Here is a 13,064-nt window from a genome sequence, read left to right as displayed (position 1 = left end):
AGAGTTGCAGGGTCGTAGTGTAGCTCTATTTTTAGTTTGTTAAGAAACCTCCATACTGTTCTCCATAGTGGCTGTACCAACTTCCATGCCCACCAAGAGTATAGGAAGGTTCCCTTCTCTTCACACCTCTCCAGCATTTATTGTTTATGGATTTTTTTGTGATAGCCATTCTGACTTGTGTGATATTTCATTGTAGTTTTGCATTTCTCTAATAATTAGTGATGTTGAAACTCTTTTCATGTGGCTCTTGGTCATTAGTATGTCTTTGGAGAAATGTCTATTTAGGTCTTCTGCCCAGTTTTTGATTGGGTTGTTTGTTTTGATGATACAAAGCCTTATGAGCTATTTGTAAATTTTGGAGACTAATGCACTGTGGGTCACATCATTTGCCAATATTTTCTCCCAATCCATTGGTGGTCTTTTTATTTTACTTATTGTTTTCTTGTTGTGGAAAAGCTTTTGAGTTTAAGAGGTCCCATTTGTTTATTTTTGTTTTTATTTCCATTATTCTTGGAGATAGATTGAAAAAGATATTGCTGTGATTTATGTTAGAGAGTGTTCTGCCTATGTTTTCCTCTAGGAGTTTAATAGTGTCTAGACTCTGATGCTGGGAGGGATTGGGGACAGGAGGAAAAGGGGACAACAGAGGATGAGATGGCTGGATGGCATCACGGACTCAATGGACATGAGTTTGAGTGAACTCCGGGAGTTGGTAATGGTCAGGGAGGCCTGGCGTGCTGCGATCCATCGGGTCACAAAGAGTCGGACACGACTGAGTGACTGAACTGAACTGAACTGAAGTCTCACATTTAGGTCTTTTATCCATTTTGAACTTATTATTTTTTTTTAAATGTGGCTTAAAAGAATGATCTAGTTTCATTTTCTTACATGTAGCTGTCCAGTTTTCCCAGCACCATTTATTAAAGAGACTGTCTTTCCATGATTCTTTAGTTTTGCCTCCTTTGTCATAGATTAGTTGACCACAGGTGCATGGGTTTATTTCTGGGCTTTCTATCCTATTCCACAATACCTTACTGCTTTGAAGGCTATAGCTTTTATAGTCTGAAGTCCGGGAGCTTGATTCTTCCAGCTCCATTTTTCTTTCTCAAAATTGCTTTGCTTATTAGAGGTCTTTTATGTCTCCATGCAAATTTTAAGGTTTTAGTTCTGTGAAAAATGTGATTGGTAATTAGATAAGAATTGCATTGAATCTTGTAGATTGCCTTGGGTATGACAGTCATTTTGATGATATTGATTCTTCCAATCTACAAACATGGTATATCTTTCATTCGCTTATGTCCTCTTCAGTTTCTTTCATCAACGTCTTATAGTTTTCAGAGTACAGGTTTTTTATTTTTCTCATTAGATAGGTGTATTCCTAGGTATGTTATTCTTTTTGGTGCAGTGGTAAATGGGATTGTTTCTTGAATTTTTCTTTCTGAACTTTCATTGTTAGTGTATAGAAATGCAAGATTTCTGTGTATGAATTTTGTAATCTGCAATTTTACCGGATTCCTGGATGAGTTTCCTGATAGCATTTTTAGGATTTTCTATGTATAGTATTATGTCATCTGCAGACAGTGACAGTTTAACTTCTTATTTTCCAACTTGTATTCCTTTGTTTCTTTTTCTTCTCTGATTGTTGTAGCCAGGACTTCCAAAACTATGTTGAATAAAAGTGGTGAGAGTAGACATCCTTATCTTGCCCCTGGTCTTAGAGGAAATGCTTTCAGCTTTTCACAATTGAGTATGATGTTAGCTGCAGGTTTGTTGTATATGGGCTTTATTATGTTGAGGTATGTTACTTGTATGACAACTTTCTGGAGAGCTTTCATCATAAATAGCTGTTGAATTTTATCAAAAACTTTCCCCACATCTATTGAGATGATTATATGGTTTTTATTCTTCAATTTGTTGATGTGGTATTTGCTGATATTGAAAAATCCTTGTATCTCTGGGATAAATTCTACTTGGTCATGGTGCATGATCCTTTTAATGGATTGTGGATTCAAAATTCTAATATTTGTTAAGGATTTTTGCATCTATGTTAACCAGTGATATGCATGTGCGCTTAGTTGCTCAGTTGTGTCTGACCCTTTGCAACCCCATGGACTGTAGCTCGCCATGCTCCTCTGTCCTTGGGGATCCTCCAGGCAAGAATACTGGAGTGGGTTGCCATGCCCTCCTTCAAGAGATATCCCCAACCCAGGAATCAAACCCAGGTCTCCTACATTGTAGGCAGATTCTTTACAGTGATATTGGCCTGTAATTTTCTTTTTTGTGATATCTTTATCTGGTTTTGGTATCAGGGTGATGGTGGCCTCACAGAATGAGTTTGGGAATTGTTCTGCCTTTGCAGTTGTTCTGGAACATTTTCAGAAGTGAAAGGCTCTGGCTGCAAGCTGTGAATGACACCAGGATTCATGGCCTCTGGAGGAGAGGATTTTGATCCACAGGCAGTGATGAGGCTTGATCACTTGGAACTTTTGTGTAGCAAAGTTTTATTAAGGTATAAAAGAGATAGAGAAAACTTCTGACATAGACATCAGAAGGGGACAGAAAGAGTGCCCCCTTGCGAGCTCTTCAATTCAGTTCAGTAACTCAGTCATGTCCAACTCTTTGTGACCCTATGAATCGCAGCACGCCAGGCCTTCCTGTCCATCACCAACTCCCGGAGTTCACTCAAACTCACGTCCATCAAGTCAGTGATGCCCTTCAGCCATCTCATCCTCTGTCGTCCCCTTTTCCTCCTGCCCCCAATCCCTCCCAGCATCAGAGTCTTTTCCAATGAGTCAGCTCTTCACATGAGCTCTTAGCAAAGCGTTATATACTTGTTAGCTTTAAGCGTTAGTCGCTCAGTCGTGTCCGACTCTTTGCGACCCCATGGACTGCAGCCCACCAGGTTCCTCTGTCCATGAGATTTTTCCAGGCAAGGATACTGGAGTGCGTTGCTATTTCTTTCTCCAGGGGATCTTCCCAACCCAGGGATCGAACCCAGATCTCTTGCACTGCAGACAGATCCGTTAGCAAGCTGCTAATCAGATAAAAGAAATGTCTCAAGACTGAAAGAGTTGCACATGGCCCCCTCACCTACAACATGTATTTTGAGATAGCACTGGCACAAGGGGAGTAGTCCTGGGCCATAAAACAATTGACATGAATCTTGAAGAAAGGCAGATTTCCAAGCAAATACATAGTTCATTAACATCGCTTAAGAAAAATATTTCCGTGAGAAAAACGCATGGGTTTGCTCAAGGTTTGAGAAAAGTTAAATTCATGCAGAACCAGGTGTCATCATGACAGCACAGAATTAGAAGAGAAAAAAATGTCTACCACTTGCAGTTTATTTCCTCCTGCTGCTTGTGGACCCCTGGCCTTCCTACATGACTGTTAATCCTCTTAGAAGGATACATGCTAAGTCCTCTCTAAATGTTTGATAGAGTTCAACTGTGAAGCCAACTGGTCCTGGACTTTTGTTTATTGGAAAATTTTAAACCGCAGTTTCAATTTCAGTGTTGTGATTAGTCTGTTCATGTTTTCTATTTCTTCCTGATTCCGTCTTGGGAGACTTTATCTTTCTAAGAATTGTCCATTTTTCTTTCAGGTTGTCCATTTAATTGGCATACAGTTGCTGGTAGTAGTCTCTTGTGATCCTTTGTATTTCTATGGTTTCAATTGTAACTTCTTTTTCTTTTCTAACTTTCTTGATATGAGCCCTCTCCCTTTTTTCTTGAAGAGTCTGGCTAAAGTTTTATCAATCTTTTTTATCTTTTCAAAGAACCAGCTTCAAGTTTCATCGATCTTTGTTATTGTTTTTTTGGTCTCTGTTTCATTTATTTCTGCTCTGATCTTTATGATTTATTTCCTTCTACTAACTTAAGGTTTTATTTATTCTTCTTTCTCTAGTTTTAGATGTAGGTTAAGTTGTTTCTTTGAGACTTTTCTTGTTTCCTGAGGTAAGATTGTACTGCAGTAAACTTCCCTCTTAGGAATGCTTTTGCTGCATTCCATAGGTTTTGAATCAGTGTGCTTTCACCTTCATTAGTCTCTAGGTATTTTTTGATGTATTCAGTGATCCATTGGTTGTTTAGTAGAATATTGTTGAGCCCTGATTGTTTGTGTGTTTTTTTTTTTAATTTTTTTCCTATAGTTTATTTCTAATCTCATAGTGTTGTGATCAGAAAAGATGCTTGATATGATTGCAGTTTTCTTAAATTTTAAGGCTTGCTATGTGGTCTAGCATGTGGTCAGTCCTGGAGAATGTTCCATGTGCACTTGAAAAGAATGTGTAATCTGCTGCTTTTGGGTGGAATGCTCTATAAATAACAATTAGGTCCATCTGGTCTAATTTGTCATTTAAAACCTGTGTTTTCTTATTGATTTTCTGTTTGGATGATCTACCCATTGATGAAAATTGGGTGCTGACTTCCCTCACTATTATTGTGTTACTGTTAATTTCTCCCTTTATGGCTGTTCTTATTTGCCTTATATATTGAGATGCTTCTATGATGTGTGCATGTATACTTACAATTCTTAAATCTTCTTAGATTGATCCCTTGATCATTATGTAGTGTCCCTTTTTGTCTCTTGTAACAGTTTTTGTTTTAAAGTCTATTTTCTCTGCTATGAATATTGATTTTCCAGCTTTCATTTGATATCCATTTACATGGAATACCTTCTTCCATCCCCTCATGTTCAGTTTGTATGTGTCCCTAGGTCTGAGGTAGGTCTTTTATAGAAAGCATATATAAAGATATTGTTTTTTAAATCCACGCAACCAGTCTATGTCTTCTGTTTGGTGCATTTAGTACATTTATATTTAAGGTAATTATTGAGATGTGTATTCTTATTGCCATTTGCTTAATGTTTTGGATTTGTTTTTTGGTTCTTATCTCTTGTGGTTTGATTACCATCTTTATTTTTGTGTTTGCATTGCTTTTTCTTTTGTGTGTGTATATCTGTTGTAGCTTTCCTGTTCCCATGAGGTTTTGATATAATAGTTTGAATGTGTAGAACCTCTGTCTATAGTTCTTCAGGCACTCTGTATATCAAATCTAATCTCTTCAATCTATTTGTTACTTCCACTGTATAATTGTAAAGGATTTGATTTAGGTCATACCTGAATGATCTAGTGGTTTTCCCCACTTTCTTTAAGTCTGAATTTTGTGATAAGGAGTTCATGATCTGAGCCACAGTCAGCGCCCAGTCTTGTTTTTGCTGACTGTATAGAGCTTCTCCATCTTTGGCTCCAAAGAATATAATCAATCTGATTTTGGTATTGACCATCTGGTGAAGTCCAAGGATAAAGTCGTCTCTTGCTACGACCAGTGCTTTCTCTTTGCAAAATTCTGTTAGCCTTTCCCCTGCTTCATTTTGTACTCCAAGGCCAAACTTGCCTGTTACTCCAGGTATTTCTTGATTTCTTACTTTTGTATTCTAGTCCCCTATGATGAAAAGGACATCTTTTTTTTTTTTTTTTTTTGGTGTTAATGCTAGAAGGTCTTGTAGGTCATCATAGAACTGTTCAACAGGGAAACAGTCAGAGTTCCAAAGAATAGCAAGGAGATATAAGAAAGTCTTCCAAAGTGATCAAGAAAAGAAATAGAGGAAAACAACAGAATGGGAAAGACTAGAGATCTCTTCAAGAAAATTAGATACCAAGGGAATATTTCATGTACAGATGGGCACAATAAAGAACAGAAACTATATGGACCTAATAGAAGCAGAAAATATTAAGAAAAGGTGGCAAGAATACACCAAAGAACTATACAAAAAAGATCTTCATGACCCAGATAACTATGATGGTGTGATTACTCACCTAGAGCCAGACATCCTGGAATGCAAACAAGTGGGCCTTAGGAAGCATCACTACAAACAAAGCTACTGGAGGTGATGGAATTCCAGTTGAGCTATTTAAAACCCTCAAAGATGATGCATGAAAGTGCTGCACTCAATATACCAGCACATTTGGAAAACTCAGCAGTGGCCACAGGACTGGAAAAGGTCAATTTTCCTTCCAATCCTAAAGAAAGGCAATGCTAAGGAATGTTCCAACTACCATGCAATTGTACTCTTCTCACACACTAGCAAAGTAATGCTCAAAATTCTCCAAGCTAGGTTTCAACAGTATGTGAACTGAGAACTTCCAGATGTTGAAGCTGGATTTAGAAAAGGCAGAAAAACCAGAGATCAAATTTCCAACATCCTTTGGACCATAGACAAAGCAAGAGAGTCCAGAAAAACACCTGCTTCTGCTTTATTGATTACACCAAAGACTTTGACTGTGTGGATCACAACAAACTGTAGAAAATTCTTCAAGAGATGGGAATACAGACCACTTTACCTGCCTCCTGAGAAATTTGTATGCCAGTCAAGAAGCAACAGTTAAAATGGGACATGGAACAACAGACTGGTTCCAAATTGAGAAAGGGGGTATTTTGAGGCTGTATATTATCATCCTGCTTACTTAACTTGTATGCAGAGTGCATCATGCGAAATGCTGGGCTGGATGAAGCACACCCTGGAATCAAAATTGGTGGGAAAAATATCAATAACTTCAGATATGCAGATGACACCAATCTTATGGTAGAAAGCAAGAGGAACTAAAGAACCTCTTGATGAAAATGAAAGGGGAGCATGAAAAAAGCTGGCTTAAAACTCAACATTCAAAAGCAAATATCATGGCATCTGGTCCCATCACTTTATGGCAAATAAGGAAACAATGGAAACAGTGAGATACTTTATTTTCTTGGGCTCCAAAATCACTGCAGATGGTGACTGCAGCCATGAAATTGAAAGATGCTTGCTCCTTTGAAGAAAAGCTATGACAAACCTAGACAGTGTATTAAAAAGCAAAGACATTACTTCCAACAAAGGAAGTAATGTCCATCTAGTCAAAGTTATGGTTTTTCCAGTAGTCATATATGTATGTGAGAGTTGGACCATAAAGAAAGCTGAGTTTTTTTATGCTTTTGAGCTGTGGCACTGTAGAAGACTCTTGAGAGTCCCTTGGACTGCAAGAAGATCAAACCAGTCAAACGTAAAGGAAATCAGCCCTGAATATTCATTGGAAAAACTGATGCTGAAGCTGAAGCTCCAATACTTTGGCCACTTGATAAGAAGAGCTGACTCATTGGGAAAGACGTTGATCCTGGGAAAGATTGAAGACAGGAAGAGAAGGGGACAATAGAGGATGAGATGGTTGGATGGCATCATCAAGTCGATGGACATTAGTTTGTGCATGTTCTGGGAGGTGCTGAAGAACAAGGAAGCCTGTTGTGCTGCAGTCCGTGGAGTCACAAATAGTCGGACATGACAGAATGAACTGTACTGAACTGAATGTGTAGAATTATTTTTCCTTAGAATTGCTATTCTCTTTTCTGCCTAGAGAAGTCCTTTAGAATTTGTTGTAAAATTGGTCTGGTGATGCTGAGTTCTCTTAGCTTTTAGTTGTGTGTAAAGCTTTTTATGTCTCCATCAAATCTGAATGAGATTCTCACTGAGTAGAGTTTTCTTGGTTATATATTCTTCCCTTTCACACCTTTACATATATCATGACACTCCTTTCAGCTTGCATCGTTTCTGCTGAGAATTAGTTGATGGCCTTATGGGAGTTTCCTTGTGAGTTATTTTTCGTTTTTCCCTTGTTACTTTTAATATTTTTTCTTTGTCTTAGTTTTTGTCAATTTGATTAGTATGTGTCTCAATCTGTTTCTCCTTGTGTTTATCCTGTGTGGGATTCTCTGTGCTTGCTGGACTTGGTTGACTGCTTCCTTTTCCATATTAGGGAAGTTTTCAGCTCTCATGACTTCAAATATTTTCTCATGTCCTCTCTCTCTTTTCTCCTTCTGGGACCCCTATAATGTGAATGTTGGTGAATTTAATGTTGTCCCAGAGGTCTCTTAAGCTATCTTCATTTCTTTTCATTCTTTTTTCTTTATTCTGTTCTTCAGTGTGATTTCCACCATTCTTTCTTCCAGGTCACTTATCTGCTCATTTGTCTCAGTTATTCTGCTATTGATTCCTTCTAGTATATTTTTCATTTCAGTTATTGTATTGTTCATCTCTCTTTGTTCTTTAGTTCTTCTGGGTCTTTGTTAACTTTTTCTTGCATCTTCTCAGTCTTTGCCTCCATTCTTTTTCCGAGATCCTGCATCATGTTCACTATAATTATTCTGAAAAAAAAATTTGTTTTTTTTTTTTTTTTTTGAAGTTTGCCTATCTCCACTTCATTTAGTTGTTTTTCTGGGGATTTTATCTTGTTCCTTCATCTAGGACATAGTCTGCTGCATTTTCATTTTGTCTAACTTTCTGTGATTGTTGCTTTAATTTTGCAGGCTCTAGGATTGTAGCTCTTCTTGCTTATGCTATCTCTATCTTCATTTTCTTATAAGGGCAGTAGTCCTTCTGGGTTATGACCTCATTTAACCTTAATTACCTCATTAAGGGTCATATCTCCAGATACAATTACATTCAAACTTAGGATTTAGACTTTTGATTTTGGGGGTCAAAATTCAGTGTACAATAAGTGGGAGATTGGGAAGAGAGAACTCAAAAGATGGAAGGGAAATGTTAAGTATTTTGTGTTTAGATTAGATTTCTTAGACATCAACTGTGGAGGGCAGGGAGTTTTATTCTTTGTGTAATAAGTTAGTAACTGTACAACTTTTTTTACACTGTTATTTGCCTTCTCTTTGGTATGATAGAAAAAAGTTTCTATATTATTTATTTTTGGGCTTTTAGGTGAGCCTGAATTTAAATACATCGGGAATATGCATGGCAATGAAGCTGTCGGACGGGAGCTGCTCATTTTTCTGGCCCAGTACCTGTGCAATGAGTACCAAAAAGGGAATGAGACAATTGTCCAGCTGATCCACAACACCCGAATCCACATCATGCCTTCTCTGAACCCTGATGGCTTTGAAAAGGCAGCATCTCAGGTGGGTGTGGGTCAGATCACAGCAGAGCATGAATTTTTTTTTAAGGTTTGTACATATATACTTATAGTCAAGGAATATATGCTCACATGAAGCTTACAGAGAGTGCAAGGCTGAATATAAGTGATATGGTGTTCTGTTTCTGGGTAAGAAAAAAGTTCAGAAGGTAAGGAATGATGGGTGACGGTTTCTTCCATAGAAATTCCAAATGAGAATTTTATAAGTCAATATTTAATTTTTTGGTTATTGTTGTTAAATGAATCATATTTATTCATTCATGTTTGTCACTAGGTAACTTTCTTTCTAAAAATCCAGAAGTTTGACAGCTATCTACTCCCATGTATTGAAGAGTGATGCCATTGCTGTTTCTAAATTAGATGATATTATATTGCCATCTACTGAAATCAAGGATTTTTGGCTAGATAATGTTTTATGGATGCTTAATCCTATTCTTATCTATTGATATACATGATCCATAAAGTAAAAAAAAAAAAAAAAAAACAAATAAACAGAACAAAGCCTTCCTAACATAAATAAAAAACTAATTTAGTAAATTTTAACTGTTAGAGAAACTGGGTAGTAATTATGTTTTCATAATTATGTGTGCTCCCTTTTTGTTTGGACAGGAATGCAGGACATTTTATTTGTTGTTTTCTACAGTTTGAAATAATTTTTGTGTTTAATGGGAACATATTAAAGTATATATTTAGTATGTTAATCTATAGCTAAGAATTTGTTTTGTACATTAAAAATAAAAGATCCAATTACCATTTGACCTTGTAAAAAACCCAAACAGTGAATTTCTGTAAGTACAATGTTGATATAATTTCTAAAGTTATGAAGAGAAAAATTCTAGTATATTCTAGTACATACAGAATTAAATTACTGACTATTTTAAAGTGATATTTAGGACTGTCAGGATGGACAAAAAACTGTCATTGCTATTTTTTGTCTTATAGATTTCAATTCCTCACAGTCTAAGCTATCTGAACTTACCTGACTTTAAGAATATGTGCATTATCTCTGTGTTAGAGATTTAGTATTAATAGTAAAACAAAAATGGAATATAACTGAATATTCTAGAAATTTGTTAAGTTCCTGGATTATATCATTGGTGAAATGAAGTTTTTAGAATTAAGCAGAAAATTTTCAATTTACAAAGTTGAAACAAAAGTTACAGAGCTTACACTTTTTCATTAAGACTATAAGAGAGAGGTAATATGTAAATAATTCATGTTAAACTCATTTTAAGTGCCCAACCTTCTTTAGTAATTTATTCTTTCAAATATTTGTAAGTAGATTGCTGTGGTTTTCAGAGACAGTGAGCATTTTACTTAAACAAAGTAATGAGTAGTGTGCTGTGAGGCATGCCATCTACATTAATAGCTAACATATATGCAGTTTGATGTTGAATATCTTGTATATATAATTAACATTTAAAATATTGTTCATTGAGAATGTTTTGAAAATATCCATAAAAAATGCTTTAAACCCGATACTTTCATGTGTGTATCAGTTAGATAATAAAATGTCACTGTAGGAGGATATTGTTGAAATGAATAGTCTTATAAATTATTTTAAAAGCCATTAATGAAGACTTTAAATAAATGATAACATTAACAATAAATAACTGATGATTTTCCTCTGATTTTTTTTTCTAGCTTGGTGAGCTGAAGGACTGGTTCGTGGGTCGAAGCAATGCCCAGGGAATAGATCTGAACCGGAACTTTCCCGACCTGGACAGAATAGTTTATATTAATGAGAAAGAAGGTGGTCCAAATAATCATCTGTTGAAAAATCTGAAGAAAATTGTGGATCAAAACACAAAGGTAGAGAACATGTATGGTTTTCTTGGGTTCTGTTCCTCCAGCCTAAGGAAATACATCTATTATCTTCATAACAATGAAGGATGCAGAAGTGTCATGAATGCTTGTATGGGACACATCCCTGTGGCTGTGAAAGTCAAGGCTGGGGGCCTGGGGCCTGGAAACTAGTCCTGCCACTAGAATTGGTCATGAATTTATGACATTGAATGTAACAATAAGGGAAGGAGGGAGGAACCCAGTTGTCTAGAAAGTATTTTTGGCCTATTTAGGAGCCCTTTATCAGCACATTGGCGCGCGGGAGCAGTGGGGCCATGCTGCGGGCCTGGGCCATGGCTGCCGCCGATGCTGAGGTGGTTCCGGCGAAGGGGGAGACCACGGAGGACTGCAGCCTGGGAGCCGAGCTACCGAGCGAAGCTCAGTCAGTAAAGAATCTGCCTGCAGTGTAGGAGATCTGGGTTCGAACCCTGGGTTGGGAAGATCCCCTGAAGAAGGAAATGGCAACCCACTCCAGTATCCTTGCCAGGAAAATCTCATGGACTGCAGGCTGCAGTCCAAGGGGTCACAAAGAGTCAGGCACGACTGAGCGACTAACACTATCAGCACATTTGATTTGCTTCTCCTACAGCATTTTACACTGTTGACTTTTTCTTCTTTTCCAGAACTTTCTCCTGCTTTGCACAACTCTACTTTCTTCTACCTCTTCTAGTACCTTTTAAATCACTTCTGAGTTTCTTTCCCTGCTTCTTCTGCCTTGGCTTAAACACTGGCCTTTAGGGTCCCATTTGCTACCCTTATTTCTCTCCCTGGGTTTCTATCCTCTTCTGTACCTTCAGTGTGTTGTTGATCATACAGATTCTACCAGATCTCTTTACTTACTCAGTCCCTTTATGTGGTGACATCTAGGGCTTCAAACTTAGCATGGCCAGAAATAAATTTTTTCCTGAGTAAACACTATTCTCTCATTTGCTCGATCATCAAGACCTTGAATTTTCTGTCTGTCACCACTCCCTACACATGTTACCAGATCTTGGTGACACTCTCAGCCTCTCTCTTCTCTGAAAACTCAGGCCCTATGGTCTTCTGTTCTGATGAGGAAAGTAACCCCCATCCTTGTTTTGGGTTCAGCCTCTCCCAACTCCTTTCAGTCTTCTCAAATTCCTCCGGAGTGATTTTCATACAGAAATAAATGCTCTATTGGTTAAAAACTCTAAACTTGTCAGGTCTCCATTGCTCCAAAGAATAAAGTAAAAACTCAAAATTTGAGGCCACTGTGATGATTTAGTGTGAAGATTCTGGAGGCAGCCACCTTGGTTCAAATGTTGGTTCTGTCCTTGCTGTATGAGTTTTAGAAAGTTATTTAACCACTGTGTGCTTCTTTGTCTTTATTTGAAATATGGAGATAATTGTAGTATCTATTGCATAGAGTATCTATGCATTTGAGAGGATTGAGTGAGTTAGTACATATGAAGGGCTTGAGGCCAGGATCTAGAATTCTTACTACTGTGTCGGCATTGTTTCTCAGTGCTTTATTATGGACCACAGGGTCAAATGGACACACACCCACCCACTAAACATTGAGTTTGAAGCTTATACTGTTTGAATGCTGTTTTTAGTTCCATGGAGGGGAGGTGAGCCCATTGTGGAGAAATGGCGACGACTACTGGTCCCTCTGCCTCTTGTGTCTTTCCTGGCAATTCCACTCTTACTTATCAACTTCTTCTAGTACCTTTCTAAGTGAGAGATTGGAAAGGACAGCCATTTTATTATAACTCCAGGACCATTCAAATTTCCCTTGGCCCCTAGCAGCTGCCAGCTCAGCCACTCCTTAATCTGGCTTTGATATGCCATGTACTCCTTAAATGTACCATCTTCTAATAACTTTATATCTTCATATGTGTGCTTATTCCAGCTGTTTACAGTGCTTTTCACTTCCCTTCCATATCACCTCCTCTGTGAAGCCTTTCTCTGCTCTTCCAGACATTCTGTTAAGCCTGCCTTTATGTTCTTTATATATACTTCCAGCCTGGTGTTTATAGTTATATAGAACTTTATATATGTCATATATATGTCATATGACATATGTCATATGTCATACTACTTGTTTATATAGCTGTTTTTCTTTTGGATTTTAGATTTCAGTCCCTTGATTACAGGAATTAGAATTCCTATTTTAATCTAACATATAGTAGGCTTAAAGCCTATTATGAATGAGTTCAATCCAGCCTGGCAAGCATATCACAACATCTGAAAACCGGCTGCTGGAGCTCCAGACATGCACTCAGCACATGGCTGGGATACTTGT

General features: G+C 37.5%; 1 protein-coding gene across 2 annotated transcripts in view; it reads left to right on the top strand.

The window, feature by feature from the left end:
• The window catches only part of CPE (carboxypeptidase E), a 148,076-nt gene that overhangs the window by 87,472 nt on the left and 47,540 nt on the right, over nt 1–13,064 (top strand). For both annotated transcript variants that reach the window (XM_027513519.1, XM_027513520.1), the window contains exons 2-3: nt 8,743–8,939; nt 10,598–10,765. In XM_027513519.1, the coding sequence (XP_027369320.1) occupies nt 8,743–8,939; nt 10,598–10,765 (365 nt within the window). The remainder of the gene's footprint in view (nt 1–8,742; nt 8,940–10,597; nt 10,766–13,064) is intronic.

Source organism: Bos indicus x Bos taurus, chromosome 17 (genome assembly GCF_003369695.1).
Source record: "Bos indicus x Bos taurus breed Angus x Brahman F1 hybrid chromosome 17, Bos_hybrid_MaternalHap_v2.0, whole genome shotgun sequence".
NCBI lineage: Eukaryota > Metazoa > Chordata > Mammalia > Artiodactyla > Bovidae > Bos > Bos indicus x Bos taurus.
This window is presented reverse-complemented; position numbering and strand designations above follow the sequence as displayed.